The sequence below is a fragment of the Aspergillus oryzae genome, chromosome 8, assembly GCF_000184455.2.
Source record: "Aspergillus oryzae RIB40 DNA, chromosome 8".
Taxonomy (NCBI): Eukaryota; Fungi; Ascomycota; class Eurotiomycetes; order Eurotiales; family Aspergillaceae; genus Aspergillus; species Aspergillus oryzae.
The window spans coordinates 477618-492278 of record NC_036442.1 but is presented as its reverse complement, the minus strand read 5'-3'; the positions used below and the strand labels follow the sequence as shown (position 1 = coordinate 492278).

Genomic DNA, 14661 nt, shown 5'->3' with positions numbered 1-14661 from the left:
TCGCTTGCTCTTGGGCCAGGATATGTTTGGGCACGTCGACAGTTGGGTACCTCGCCTGTCATTTGGCTTCTATGCCCAATCAGTTGAGCAGCGATTCGAGGTGCTCAAATCGGCGGAGTATCTGACGGCAGAATACGAAGAAGCCTTTCAGAAGAACAACGACCTTCGAACCACGGTCGAAAAAGGCATTAGCAAGATGTTGGATGCTCAAAAAGAAGCCGAAGCCAAGATCGATCTCCTCACCTCCTCCAACGGTCCGCTGGTAACTGGCATCTATAAGATCTCCTCTCTGACCAAGGAGGTCAAGACGAAGCGCCAGCTACTCACGAAAAAGTTGACCAATATTCAGTTTGCTGCAAAGCAATTCGACTGGACAATTCTTCTTGACGCAGCCTCCACCCTGGTCTCGCTACGTGCGGATCCGAAATCTATTGTCGATACGGTTAAACAAGGCTACGAAATATATAAAAAAGGAACAGACGAATCAACGGCTAAGAATCTACACGGTGATGCAGTGAAGAAAGAGTACATCATCGACCAGCTCGCACAATGTTCCGACACGTTGGAATCACTAGAAAAAGCCTTCACAACTAGAAAAGACAATCAGATCGAGATTGATGACCCTGGAGCCCTGAAGATTATGGCTACCAAGGGCAACATCCAGAAGATTCTTCGCGAGTTCAAGAATGCCATTGTGGAGAAAGACAAGAAGGACATAGAAAGCGCCTTGGATGATTACATTGCTGTTACTCTCAACCGGAACAACGCCGTTCTGGATTACAACTCCTCCCTGCAGCTACTATTCGAAGCAAGCAATGCTCGAGAATATAGCAAGAGTCAAGCCGAGTCCCTAGGGCAGAGGAGGCATACCCTTGACCCGAACACGCCCGCGATTTTATTCTGGTTGCGCAAGACACGCGATAATATGCGACTACAGCTCATGCAACGCTTGAATTACGAGAGCCGTGCTATCAGATTCTGGGGACTGAAAAAGCACCTCGACTATTCTAGCCCAGGTCCCCTTCGTTCTTTCATAGAGCTACGAGATGGTCAGTCAAAGCTGAATGCGGCCTATGAGGACAGTCTCAATAGCTACGCTAATAATATTCGAGTCACATGGCCACGTGAGGAGAAAGAGAAGGGCTTGTTTTACATCTTGAGCAATGCAGAATTAAAATCTTTCAAGCAGCGCCAGCGACTTACTACCTCGAAGGGCGACGACGGTGTTTACAGCGCATCCATTCGGTTGGAGCCAGGTGCACCCCCGTTTGGCCCTGGTCGTGCAGATGTCAGAATTAACCAGGTGCGCTTGTGGCTTCTTGGAGTCGAAGTGAAAGCCGACAATGCCGGCCGCAAGCAACTGATGGTGAAAATTGCCCATTCTGGAAATGAAACCTTGGAGAACACTGACAGGCAGGCACTTGGGTTCTCCCACGACGCCGTCAATATTCAATTCGAATACAATACGGCCAAAGTCCAAACGCCAGACGATTTTAAAACCGATGTCGTGTTCGGTAAGCAAGGGCTCGAGAATGATTGGAGTGGCGGTGATAGTAAGCCAACTGCATCAACGTTTGCTGCGATAGGGCCCTTTACTGAGTGGCGCTTCTCTATTCGTGAGTCCGAGAACGTCGGCTTAGACATGGGATCAGTGACAGCTGCATATGTTGAATTTCGGGGAGCCAACCGGCCATTCTCGGTGGATTACCGAAAGGCGTGATCCCGTCTGTCTCGGGAGTGTGTGGATAACACTTTATGTAATTAAATACCATTACTGCCACGTCTCTTTATTCACATTTGTTCACAGTAAAATACCACCTTACTAGGCCGATTAGTATGGTTTGAATCCTCGATATAGATCCTTTCTGGTATGGCCCGTCTCTCTAATTTTGTTGGTTATTTCGGAGTTCTGAAGGAGCGACAGGTCCATCCTCCTTATTCAGAATCAACAGATCCCATGGTGGATCAGCGGATAAAGCCTCATTCCACAGGGCGGAAGCTCGACATGATCGACATTCCGTATGGGTAGTTCATCCGCGTATAGCCCATCTCTCCCTGTACACAACCCTCTTAGCTGGCCTTCCTAATTGAATTAGTAGGATCGCTATCCATGTACCCTGAACCATGAGTATCTCGCCTCCTCCAACTCCGCCGTCGAGGGCCTTGGCTGATAACGAGTGGAAATTTGAACCTATTACATTGCCCTGTGAGTGGGTGGAGGACTACCGCCCTGGTGGTTATCATCCCGTTGTTCTCGGCGATATCTTCAACAACGGTCAGTACAAGGTCATCCGGAAGCTCGGCGAGGGTTCCTACTCAACCGTTTGGCTGGCCCGTGACCTAAAGTAGGTCCATCTTTTGTATTTTGTAGTTCATCGTTACTTATTTCGTTTTAGAAACCGTCGATATGTCGCCCTGAAGATTCTCGTGTCAGAAATCTCGGGATCGACAACCGAGCTACGAATCTTACGCCACATCACCGAAGTCGCACCAGCAGAAGCCGGCCGGCATATCACGCGACTGCTAGGCGAGTTCGAACACCACGGCCCCAATGGCGTCCACAGGTGCCTGGTATTTGAGCCGATGGGTCCGAGTGTGAATACCATGGTCGAGGAGCTGCCACAATTTAAACCTCGCATGCGAGGAATGAAGATTCGCTATCCTCTTCGCATGGCAAAGAGCATCCTCAAGCAATCCTTGCAGGCTCTTGCATTTCTCCACGAAAATGGCATCGCCCATGGAGACTTCCAGCCCGGGAACATACTCTTCACACTTGACGATATCGGCTCGACGCCCGAGGACGTGCTCCGGCAAGAGGAAGATGTACAAGCCGAGTCGATCTCGCCCCCGGTACAGAGGCTAGACGGTAAAGAAGATAAGTGGGCTCCTCGTTATCTTTGCGTTGCGCAGTCGCTGGTGCCCTTTACCTACTACGCCGAAGGCTTCAAGGTCAAATTATCCGATATGGGCGGCGGTCAGTCCCTCCAGTTTGATTCTTTGTCTCCTTTCATTGACGAATATCTATACTCATACTTGTCAATTCTGAACAGCATATTTCTTTACCGACCCACCAACAAAGCCCGTCACTCCACTCGGTCTCCGAGCTCCCGAGTTAATTCTTACCGGAGCTGTCGACAACACTCTTGATATCTGGAGTTTCGGCTGCCTTGTGTTCGAGCTCATCACTGGACAGCCACTCTTCTGTATACCAGGGTCCGACTTTGAAGATGACGACCATCTTCTCTCCCTTACTGACCGGCTCGGCGCCCTCCCCGACGAGCTCTTCAAGCATTGGAAGACCTCGTCGCTGTACTTTACGTCCGAGAGGAAGCTCTTTAATTGTCAGCTTGGGGGAGTCGCTCCGGGGGGAGAACCGCTTATGGTGGAGCAGACGTCCATGGAAGAGTTGTTCGATCAGGCAGGCCCGGATCTTGATGAGGAGGAAGCCCGCAAAGTGAAGGCGCTGATTCGATGGATTTTGCAATATGATCCCGCGAAGAGACCGTCGCCTGCGGAAATCTTGTCTGATCCATGGTTTTGCGAGATTGACGTTGAGAGCGAGTCAGCCAGGGTATAGACCAGTATTAACCATTCATAGAATGGGAGAGTTTTTGAACTGTTACGAAAGGATTATAGTTTAATTTGACCAAAACGTAAGGGAGCATTATTTTGACATTAGTAGTCCAGTCTATTTTACTATAATCTGAGATAGGCTTGGCTATTGTAAAGGTGATGCCGCTTATACTGTAACAGTATAGACTTTGCCTTCAAATAAAATGTGTATGAGACTGCGAAGAATGATCGATAATTCAATGTCAAATCCAAGCATCCATGGATAATGTTGCCCTGTTTTCAAAGATTCCTGCAGAAACCACCCTGCCATGCAATCGCAGATAATTCCTACTAACAGTCGCAGTCCTCCCGCGTCCCTTCCAAAACGTGCAGCTGCCTTAGCTTTCATCAACTGTCTCAGTAATGTGTGTCAGATTTACGCGCCTTACCTTTACCTCGGTTTGTTCTTTGTTCAAGGGCAGTAATATGAAATCGCTAATGATCTTGCTATATAGACTCAGGCGCTCCTCGTTATACAACCGCTTTCAGCGTAAACATCGGAATGAGTTCTACGACGATTATATTTTCCACCATTCTTCGCATCTATCTTGGAAGCTTGAATAAGAAACTTGACCAGGAAGAGGGTATTGATTTGGGGACGGATGCTCATGATAATGAAGAGCATGGCTTGCCTGGATTGCTATAGACGCAGAGAATCCAGCCGCAAAACTGTTGTAATGCTCTGGAATATTTTCAAAGAGAGGTAGTAGCAACCCTGTGACAAGAGAAACATGGACGGCAAGTATTTTGTAGTAGCGTCAAAAATCTACTTTCTCGTTAATGTTGAGCAGTATTCTCGGTCCAGACCAGGGGTGTCTACTTCAAAATAGGGCTATCGCTTGATACAATAATTCTACAGGAAGCCAGGGCACAAGGTATGCGAGACGCCCTGGAGTATCCAGCAATGGAAATTGCGCTAAGAGCAACTTTTTTACGACAGACAGACTAAGACTAACTACGGAGTACCAGGTATGTATCGTTTCGTTTCGGGGAGTAGCGGAAGGCAGGCTTGGTTAGGGCATTGAGACTCTACTTGCCGATATTCGCCAAGATTAATCATTGGTCTTCTCATCTAAACCTATGAGCGTGACACGAGTGGGTCATTCCCCATGGGGAACCAACTTCAGTATCATACAGCAGGGATGTAGATGATGTAACTCAAAAATCTCCCCTGAACCCTTTGATGTTGTTTCTATTAATTACACCGCTATCGCTAGTTGTGATAAGTGTCTCGCTTCTTCTCCCTACATCCTACCATAGTTCCTCATCACAGCCAATGATTCCAGCCAATTATCCGCCTTTGGTAATTCAAGCGATTTATTTCTCGCTGCTTCTTGAACATACGAACGCAGGCCGATAAGCTGGCTTCTTTGAGAAGATGGTGACTTTGAAAGGGAAGGAAACGGAGCTAGCAGCGGGCTCGAAGCTTCGCGCAGTGAGTACAGTGGCCAATCTCGCCGAAAAGTCCCCCGATTCTGACAATGCATTAAAGGTTCTACCACAAGGGTCTAAGCCATGGTATCGTACATGGCACCTCGTGAAGCTCAATTTAATCCTCATGGTGCCATTGGTGTCGTCTGCGTCAGTTGGCTACGATGGTTTGTCTCCTTGCAGTCTCATGGATTTGAAGCTTTTTCTAACCGCTATCGTCTTTGCAGGGTCGATGATGAATTTCTGCACGGAGATATTAACAGTTATCATTCCTCTTCTCAAAATAGAAACATCCGTGCTCGTGAGCCTAAAGGCTAGATAGAGGGAAAAGGGCTAGTGCTTTGAAGAGCTCCAAAGCTGATCGGCCATAGACATAAAGGGCTCATAATTGGCTAACCCAGTCTTTGCAACGGACTCCACTTAACGCCGCTAATCCAACCCCCACAAGTTGAAGGCTTTTGTAGAGCTAATGTTTACATTAGTTAGCCTTCAGTCATCTAGACACAGAAATCTGGATTGGTATAAACTCAATGTATTATGGATTCGACTGGAAGTAAAGCTTGGTATACATCAATTCGGAGCCGTTGATTTATTAACCCCCAATAACTCCTGCAGATATGATTGTATCACCCCCTGGAAAGTATATGCCAGCTTGGTCTTTAAAGAAACAGTTTCCATCCTGTCCACCATCAAATGAGGACGTCAAATTGGCCGAATAAGTGACGCCTTTGCAATCATCCTTGTGAGAACCAAGACAGCTGTCGATGCATTCCTGTATAGAGTATACAGCCGCACGACCAATATCACTCACCTTTCCCTTGCCATTTATAGCTTGAACGCCCTTTGGCCAGTCAACGCCACAGAGAACCGTAAACGCAGACCCAGTGGAGCCCGTGACGATAGTTTCATTGATTCCTGGGCACGAGTTAGCGGCTATACCACTTGTGCCGGATGTAACGGGGGCAGAAGAGGTTGTCGAAGCTGTTATTGACCGCCCCGATTCACTAGAAGATGTAGCAGAAGTGGATGTAACAGGAGCGGATGAAGTTGTCGAAGCTGGTATTGACGGCTGCGGGTTGGTGCTCTTCTTGACTCCTAGCGAACCGCCTATTCCTCCACCAATTGCGCCGCCGATAATGAACGCTATTATCAAAGCGAGTATTACCCAGAAGCTTGTTCTGCGTACGCCGCAAATTCTGTTCTGTGGGCTCCCTTTTTCTGGGCATTGTTCGATCATATACGGACCATTCGCTACCCCATTGCGCGTCGGTTCCGGGGGTACATACTGTAGACCCTCTGCATATCTGTTGTATTCGAGGCCTTCGACTCGTGCGACCTCGAGACCTTCAGCACTGAGGCTTCTCGCCATGAATTCACCCGTACAGCTCTCCTTCGGTGTATATAGATCTAGAAACCGCTTGGCCTGTTGCGTAAGGCCACTTATATGATGACTGGGCAGATAATGTTGTCCAGAGGTGACAACATATATACAGAAATTCTCAATTTACCCTGGCGCAGTTGATTGAGAAAATCCACCTCAGACTTTTGAGATCCAAAAAAGAGGGTCGGGCCTTGCACCAAAAGCAATAAGATCCAATCCTAGTTGTGTAGTCTGAGCAGCGCTGCACCCTAATCGAAACACTCAGTTTGTAGATGTTCGTGCTAGGCCAATCTTAAATTTTGCGGCGTGAAAATAGCTGATTCATGGGCGGGATGTGGTGGATGAGAATCACTCGAAGCTGAGCAACAATAAGAGGCGAACATGGTCTACAATCACATTATGAGAGGAATTCAACCGCTCACATCTCAGGGAAATGAGCTGTTTTACAGCGAGACCCTTGGCGCTAACTGACCGGGATTCCCTCCAATCCGGTGGCCTTACTAACGCAAACCCCTGCCCTACGATACGCGCCGAGGGTTCACCAATGCACCTCGCCACCATAATTAGTCGGGAAGCTGCATAGCTAGCTCACTGGAACAGAATGCAATATACCCCAATGTTACCACGAATTTTAGGCCAAGGCTGTGGACGACCCCTCCCTGAAAGAGCTCGGAATAAATAGGAACAGGTTATAAGATCATAAATGAGTCTGCGAAGTCCTTACCTGGCCGAGTCTACATGAACGCGATATACGTTGACTTATATAACTATGTATTGATGTGGCTGCAGCTATGCTAGACCCCTCATTAGGGTTCGTAGGTAGCACGTGGGATACACACAAAAGATATGATATTCCTGTAGGGCATTTAAAGATCTTGGTTAAGCTATAAACTTTGACCTAATCAGCAAATTTCATCTTCAAATTCATATGATAATATAGAATAACATAAGTTCGTGGCTTAATGTGAAACGCCAACGGTAAAAAATCGCAAGTTGACCCGTAAGCTAGATTCGGTCCGTCGTGACGCTTGGCATTGGTTAAGAATATACCCAAGTCGACCTTTGAATTTGAATTACGGTTAACCTATATTTACCTCTGTAAGCTCATCGATTGGCCCTCGGATAAATTCTACGGGGAATAAATACAAGTAGACCAGGATGCCGGATGGAACCCTTTGCAGGGATATGGCCAACAAGCGCCAGTTATCGTACCATTCTAAGCGCCAAACATCAATTTGACACAAGGCAGAATGGGGCCGTTAGAGCGCCTACGATAACTTCGCATATCTACTCTCGGCTTCCTTTTCTTCTCATTTCTTTTTCATTTTCTGTTAAAGCCAAGTTCTCTCGCCCACCAATCCCATGATGACCGACTCATTAAAAGAGGTATCGCAAATTCAGGGTATAGAAGTTGTTCAGGCGGGACTAGAACCCATTCCTAATCAAAACAACCCTCACCATGTCGTCGTGCCTGTGTTAGCCAATGAGTCCGTGCCTCGCGAAAGCAGAATATGTGGGCTACGCAAGATGACCTTCTGGCTTGCTGTAATAGTAGCAGCACTTGTCGCGATCGTAATCGCCTTGGCTGTTGGGCTGGGAGTTGGCCTTACTAGTATGTTTCCAGAGCCACTTCAACATACAAGGGCTTATATTAAACCTTTACAGGGTCGCATTCTGTGTCGACGCCTCCTATGGCGACCACCAGCTCAAAAAGTACATCAACCCCTTCATCATCGCCCTCATCCACATCGTCAGACACAGCCTCATCATCCAGCACATCAACATCAGCTCCATCACCAACATCCACCACCTTCTTTAACAAAAACACAAACTATACCTGCCCCGATGCCAACAACACTGAAATCAGAAATGTCTCAGGTGGATCGGGAAATTCGAGCTATTATATCTTCTGCGACGCTGATATCAGTTCAAGCTCGAAGAAAGATCTGTCGTCAAGTGTCCAGAGCTCATTCGCGGATTGCCTTGCTCTTTGCAATTCCATGAACAACTTCCAGGATCGGACAGATGTCGGCTGCACATATAACTTTGAGGGTACGGGAAGTCAGGACAAGGGGACTTGTTGGTGCTTGAGTGGTGGGAATAAGTCGATTATCACGAACGTGGGGAATATGGCTGCTGTGTTGTCTACTGAGAATGCACTATTAAACTTATAATTTGGCGGGTTCTTTCATCGAAGGTATGGGTTTGTCTTTGCTGGATAAAAACCACATAGAGAAATATAATCAGATGATGCTACACATCACCACATCTTCGCTATAAATCACATGAGTGAAAGGATGGCATGAAATACCTGTGAGCCAGACACGGTAGAGGATAGATGATTAGCGTTTGAACAGCTCTATGAACGGCAGTAAAATGCTTGTTAGGTCACACCTCGGCCCACTCCACAATAAATGCAAGGCTGTTTCGAGGTGGGCCCTGCGAGGCGCCGGCGATAAAAAAGGGTCACCTCGTTGGATCCAGAACGAGGGGTACAAGACGCTAGAAAGCTAGTGCGAGTATCATCATGCTGGACTGATTTCAAATTTGCGGCCAACCTGGCGGTATTTAAATCAAATGCTGTGAATCCCTGGAAGCGAGCTTCTGCCCCTTTCATAATGGAATCCCGCCGTTTGACATTCGACATAATCAAATCACCGGCCTACCATGGCATGGCTCATGTCCCTGGGTTTTGTCCACCTGGTTTCGCTGTTATCTCTAGGTGAAGCCAAGGTATTGAGCGACTTATCGGATGGATTTTGTCGGAGTTACACTTTCGGGGGTATGCGCCTTGATCCACCTCCGCAATGGAAGAGTCATAACGACTAACGAATACAGCGAACATTGTCAACGATGTCCTGTACATGGTAGATCTCGACGGAGGTCTCATTCCCGGAGACACGAATTCCTCGAGTACACGCTCCTCTCCTCGAGCTTTAAACATCTGGTCGTTCCCGCTAATCGTCCAGTAGACAATTATCTCGTGCAACTCGATCTATCCTCCTCCTTCTCGACTGATGACGGCGAAAAATATAAAATGAGCTTGGTCGACAGTGAGGTCCCGAAAATCAAGGGTCAAGCGCTGTGGTCAGACAAGGCCAATACGACACTCTTTACGTATGGTGGGAATTACCTAGACGTCGCATCGGTAGACCAGGGGTTGTGGACATACACTATTGCCGATGGGTCATGGAAATTACAGCAGACAAGTATCAAGCCAGTGCGACTACAGGGAGGGGGTATGTCTTACTCTATCTATGCGTGGCTGGATCTACATTTTAACGTATAGAATAGCATACGTCGATGCGCCCCAGATCCAAGCTGCGTATTGGGTAGGCGGGTTTCAAAACAGCGATACAACGCCCGCCATCACCGATAGCACGGTGGACTATGCGACGGGGATGATTCAGTTCAACACAACCACGGGAACATTTACACAGTTGGATGCGCCGTTTGCCCCCGTGCAACAGGGAGCGCTGGTATATCTTCCCATTGGAGAAAAGGGGGTCCTGGTGTTTGTGGGAGGCGAAGTTCCGTCTATCCAGAATGGGATCAATGCAACTTTGACTCCAGTGAGTGTTTGGACTGCAGCATTGCTGGAAACCCCTTACTAAAGCAAAATACCAGAACCAATGGAATTATGCATGGGTCTATGATATTGCAGGGAACAAATGGTACAATCAAACCACTACCGGCAGCGTGGCATCACGAACCCAGTTCTGTGCAGTTGTCGAAAAAGATCTCTCCACGTCGTCGTACCAGGTCTATGTTATTGGCGGAGCGGACTACAAATCGAAAGACTCCCTCACGGACGTGTATGTTCCAATCATTCCATATAGAACAATCCAACCTAACACCGACTCACCAGCTCCTATCTATCGATCCCATCGTTCAAATGGTTTCAAGCCGCGTCGCTGAACAAGCCACGTATGACTCATGTATGTCAAGCGTATGGACGGCAGATATTCGGTGTAGGAGGCCGACTCGCGTGGTCAGACGACGCCGGTGCAGGATGCTATGATATGCCGGCGTTTGTATATGACGCTCAATCAGAGGTCATCCGGACCCAATTCGACGTATGACCCTTTGCCTTTCCTCAAATGTTAGGATATAAGCTCACCCATCCACAGCCTGGACTATCGACATATTCACTCCCCTCCGCAACAGCCAATGACATTAAATCCTCGCCCTATCCATCGACGTGGGCTGATCCAGCTTTGAAATCACTTTTTGTGCAGAAACCCAACGATACCACTAACTCACCGGATGCGCAACCCGACCCATCAACCAGCACTAGTGGTTCATCGACGAAAGTCGGGCCGATAGTAGGTGGTGTGGTGGGTGGCGTTGCCGGTGCAGCTATCATATTGGCAATAATCTTCTTCGCCCTGAGAAAGCGACGGCGAGATTATCAGAAGGAACCACAGGGTGAAAAGTGGCCAGATAATGCACCGGTAACGATGGGCCGCGTGGGAGGTGAACTACCAGCTGAAGCCCCGCGGCGGGAGTTGGATGCACGCAGCAATGCGCGCAGTGAGTTGCGAGGGACTACAAGGTCAGTTTATGAACTAGATGGAGGCCGAGGAACGGGTGTGTAGGATTAATTTCCGTTCTTGGTGAGCTAGTAATACTTCGTACAGTAGAGTCTTAAACATAATGAAAGGTTCTCAAATTATCAAGACACGGCAGTAGTCCACGAACTGTGCGATGTGGATATTGTGTAGTGTAGCTACTTTATATGGCATCGAGATTTACACCACATACAGCAGATGCTAGGTTATGCTCATCGTCACTTGATGACAAGTAGTTAATTTACTACTTTGTATATATCTTGACATAAGGCCTCGAAATGCAGCTTTACTCCCCAGTACCAAGGCTTGGAGGATCTCTACCGTCGGCTTCGGGAAAAGTACGACGAGGACTTTGTCATTGGCATTCCCTTGTAATCAGTCCCTGTGGCAGGAACCCGGGTCCAACGACGACATTCAGAGCTTCTGCAAGCTCAACTATGGGGTGACATTTCCGGTGTTGGCGAAAATAGACGTCAATGGAGGTCAGGCAGCACCCTTCTATCGCTGGCTGAAACAGCAGAAGAGAGGATCCTTGGGGTGTCAGAGGATTACGTGGAATTTTACCGAGGTATTGATTCGAATGTCCTACATGATGGCCGAACAGGAACAGTAACAGTATTGCTTAGTTTGCCATTGATCGCTTTAAATGGGCGAGAAGTCGCTGGTCACTAACAACGAAGCCGAATGACATGGAGGCGCGTTTGATCCAATTACTAAAGGAGAAGTGACAATGTAATTAAGCGAGTGGCTATTCTCTCCTATATGTTCCGTCTTTATGTTATTTTAGTTTATTTCTTTGGATTTCCTTTTTTTTTTTTTTTTTCCTCGGTGTGTTTTCTTTCATTCGGCGGGTTTTACCCGAATTGGGCGTCCACCGAAGATATCCAAGCCTACCCCTATTAAACCTATAAAACTGATGCGCCTTTAATAAGTAACGTGGCTACTGCTCTTCGTAAGGGCAATTATATCAATCGACTCAATTCACCGATTGCCATTTTATTATCATGGCTGTTGAGAATGCCATACCGACAACGAGCAGCACCGATGCCCAAGCCCTCCCAGACGAGCCGAAGCCTGCCAAAAAGGGCTATGGATGGCGGTTCTGGGCCATCTTCCCCGGTCTATGCGTCGGGGGCTTGCTGAGTGCTCTTGACACAACCATCCTTTCCACTGTCCTGCCCACCATATCCCACAACCTAGACTCGTAGGAACTATACGTCTGGGTAATCAACGGGTACTTCGTCAGCCAAACCGCCGTTCAGCCTTTATACGGCCAAGTTGCCAATATCTTTGGCCGCCGATGGCCGACCATCCTCTCCGTGGCTCTCTTCGCCTTGGGAAGTGGTCTCGGCGGTGGCGCATCGAGTACGGAGATGCTCATTGCGGCCCGAGTCATCCAGGGTCTCGGCGGTGGCGGAATCAACGTGGTGACAGAGATCATTGTTGCCAACCTGGTGCCTCCCCGTCTACTTCCAATTGGTCCTCGAAGCCACGCCCAAGAAATCCGGCATTGACCTATTCGCCTCCTTCATCCCCATGGTCCCCGGCGCCATCGTCGGCGGAGTCCTCATCACCGTCACAGGCAAAGACAAGCCGCTCCTCGTCGCCGGGTTCATCCTCATGGCCGTCGGAATGGGCCTGTTCACCATGCTCGATGACCGCACCAACACCGTCCGCTGGGTCATCTACCAAGTGATACTAGCTCTTGGCTCTGTCATTTCCCTCATCGCCACACTTCCCGCTGTTCTGGCCAGTTTGCCCGAGTCCGATGTCGCGACTGCTACGGCTACCTGGGCGTTTCTGCGTAGTTTTGGTTCCATTTGGTGTGTTTCGATTCCCTCGGCGGTTTTTAATTCGAGGTTTACGGACCTCGTGGGTCGTATTGCTAGTCCACAGTTGCGGGGCGTTCTTTTGGGTGGTGGTGCGTATCAACTTGCTACTAAAGCTTTTATGGAATCGCTGGATGATACGCCTGTGGTTAAGGCGCAGGTGGTGAGCGTGTATGTGGATAGCTTGAAGCTTGTGTGGCAGGTTGGCATTGCTTTTGCTGCGCTTGGGGTGCCTTTGTCTTTGCTGATTCGGAGTCTTGCGTTACGCGATGAGTTGAATGCCGAGTTTGGGCTTGAGGAGACAAGGACAGAGAATGTCGAGGAGGTTAGGGTGCAGTGACCACGTGGAAATATCGGTGTCTCTGAGTTGAGCAATTGTACTAGAATTCCTGTCCCTAGAATGGTCGGAGTATATAATTAATACGATATATTTTAATAACAAGATGAATACTGGTAACACGTAATTAATTGAAACAGTTAAGGATAGTAAAACTTGACTATAAAGTTATAGAGCCCTTGAAGGAAACAAACCACCACAGCTAGTGGTAGTGGTAATACCCGGAGACTAGGCCTTAAGTCTAGGGATTGCAGTGTCCAAACTTAGTAGGTGTTGAGATAGAATAAACCCTTCTTTTACGAAGCGGTAAAATACGACAGGGCTAAATTAGAGGCGGACTAGGCAATAATCCAGGGGTTTTTACGATTATAATTGGTAGATAGTATAGTGGGGCCTAAAATCAATAGGCCTCATTGGCTGGTTAATAAGCTAGATTTAGTTCGCTGTACATAGCGCTTAATACTTATTGGAGGAGGGTCCGGTGGAGACGTGATCTCCCTGGTCATGGCCCGCGCCTTAGTGCTTATTCCTTTGGCATAGTATACTGAACTATACCAGGTTCATCATATTTCTTTCATGGTATGCCTGGTCGTATTTTTCTCTCTCCCACTCTCTCCCCTTCTATCGGGCCAGCAACACAAAATCCCCCTATCCGATCCTTTCCACATTGACCACACAAACAATCCTATCTGATACTATCCATCCTCTAACGGCTCGTGATGCCAAAGTCTGACTGGGTGCAGCACCAGGTCACCAAGGGATTACGTGCAGTGATCGGCCAAGTGTGTCGACATCCCATTCACACGTTTCTGGCGACTGCTCTGATTGCCACAACCACTTATCTCCAAGTTTTAGAAGTCACCTTTCGCGCTGCCAACCGAGGCCTCAGCTCCAAGACTGACGCCGCTCCCTTGAACGTCGAGTCATTCCTCTGGGGCAGCCGAAGCCTCCGGGTTGGTGAGACAAGCTCGTGGAGATGGCAGGTAGACGACCTGTCTGAGGCGACTGCTGGCAATGGCCGAGTATGATAGGAACCTTCTTTCTTTTCAGTTCCTTTAATCCCCAAAGCTTGCTTGCGTGCTGACTGCGACCGCGTTGCTCTCGCTTTCTCTCTAACCAGGTCGACCACCACTGGGCTCTTGTCACTCTTACCTTCCCCGTTGCCTCTGCCGATAGCAGCCCCGCCTTAATGAACACACTGCCCGACTCAGTGGGCGCAGAACCGATCACGCCAACCTCCAACTTCTTCACCTCAATCTCCAATGAATTCTCGCTGGCTTACCGAGTTCCGTATACCCAATTGAGCGTTTTTCTAGAGGAGGTGGAATTTGTTGCCTCGGATAAGAAGGATCATAGCTGGGCGACCAGGTCTCCTCACGGAGAGGGCAGGCTTTCACTGGGCCGCTGGCTGGGAAGCTCATGGCTCTCATTCCTTCACCGGGCCAAACACGCCGAGACGGTTGATTTGGTCATCATCGGTTTAGGTTACCTTGCGCTGAA

General features: G+C 48.4%; 7 protein-coding genes across 7 annotated transcripts; 6 read left to right on the top strand and 1 right to left on the bottom strand.

Annotated features, from left to right (window-relative positions):
* Positions 1-196: 196 nt before the first annotated feature.
* On the top strand, positions 197-3577 carry AO090103000303 (serine/threonine-protein kinase; the record flags this gene model as incomplete). Its single annotated transcript, XM_023233342.1, has 6 exons — positions 197-1716; positions 1827-1834; positions 1953-2025; positions 2160-2322; positions 2350-2974; positions 3051-3577. 6 exons carry the CDS (start codon positions 197-199, stop codon positions 3575-3577), a joined length of 2916 nt encoding a protein of 971 aa, XP_023093904.1.
* Positions 3578-3881: 304 nt separating this feature from the next.
* On the top strand, positions 3882-4258 carry AO090103000304 (uncharacterized protein; the record flags this gene model as incomplete). The annotated part of the gene is made up of 2 exons (XM_023233341.1): positions 3882-4011; positions 4068-4258. 2 exons carry the CDS (start codon positions 3882-3884, stop codon positions 4256-4258), a joined length of 321 nt encoding a protein of 106 aa, XP_023093905.1.
* A 1377-nt stretch (positions 4259-5635) lies between these two features.
* Positions 5636-6345, bottom strand: AO090103000306 (uncharacterized protein; the record flags this gene model as incomplete). The annotated part of the gene is made up of 3 exons (XM_023233340.1): positions 5636-5815; positions 5855-6186; positions 6330-6345. The coding sequence occupies 3 exons, from the start codon at positions 6343-6345 to the stop codon at positions 5636-5638; spliced, it is 528 nt and encodes a 175-aa protein (XP_023093906.1).
* Positions 6346-7789: 1444 nt separating this feature from the next.
* AO090103000307 (uncharacterized protein) lies at positions 7790-8598 on the top strand (the record flags this gene model as incomplete). The annotated part of the gene is made up of 2 exons (XM_001826832.1): positions 7790-8036; positions 8090-8598. 2 exons carry the CDS (start codon positions 7790-7792, stop codon positions 8596-8598), a joined length of 756 nt encoding a protein of 251 aa, XP_001826884.1.
* Positions 8599-9091: 493 nt separating this feature from the next.
* On the top strand, positions 9092-10342 carry AO090103000308 (uncharacterized protein; the record flags this gene model as incomplete). The annotated part of the gene is made up of 5 exons (XM_023233339.1): positions 9092-9206; positions 9263-9337; positions 9397-9663; positions 9719-9996; positions 10052-10342. 5 exons carry the CDS (start codon positions 9092-9094, stop codon positions 10340-10342), a joined length of 1026 nt encoding a protein of 341 aa, XP_023093907.1.
* Positions 10343-10353: 11 nt separating this feature from the next.
* AO090103000309 (uncharacterized protein) lies at positions 10354-11116 on the top strand (the record flags this gene model as incomplete). The annotated part of the gene is made up of 3 exons (XM_023233338.1): positions 10354-10362; positions 10555-11014; positions 11088-11116. The coding sequence occupies 3 exons, from the start codon at positions 10354-10356 to the stop codon at positions 11114-11116; spliced, it is 498 nt and encodes a 165-aa protein (XP_023093908.1).
* An 883-nt stretch (positions 11117-11999) lies between these two features.
* On the top strand, positions 12000-13164 carry AO090103000310 (uncharacterized protein; the record flags this gene model as incomplete). Its single annotated transcript, XM_023233337.1, is given in 3 exon segments — positions 12000-12199; positions 12242-12422; positions 12430-13164. Coding segments are annotated over 3 exon segments (1116 nt in total).
* Positions 13165-14661: the final 1497 nt, after the last annotated feature.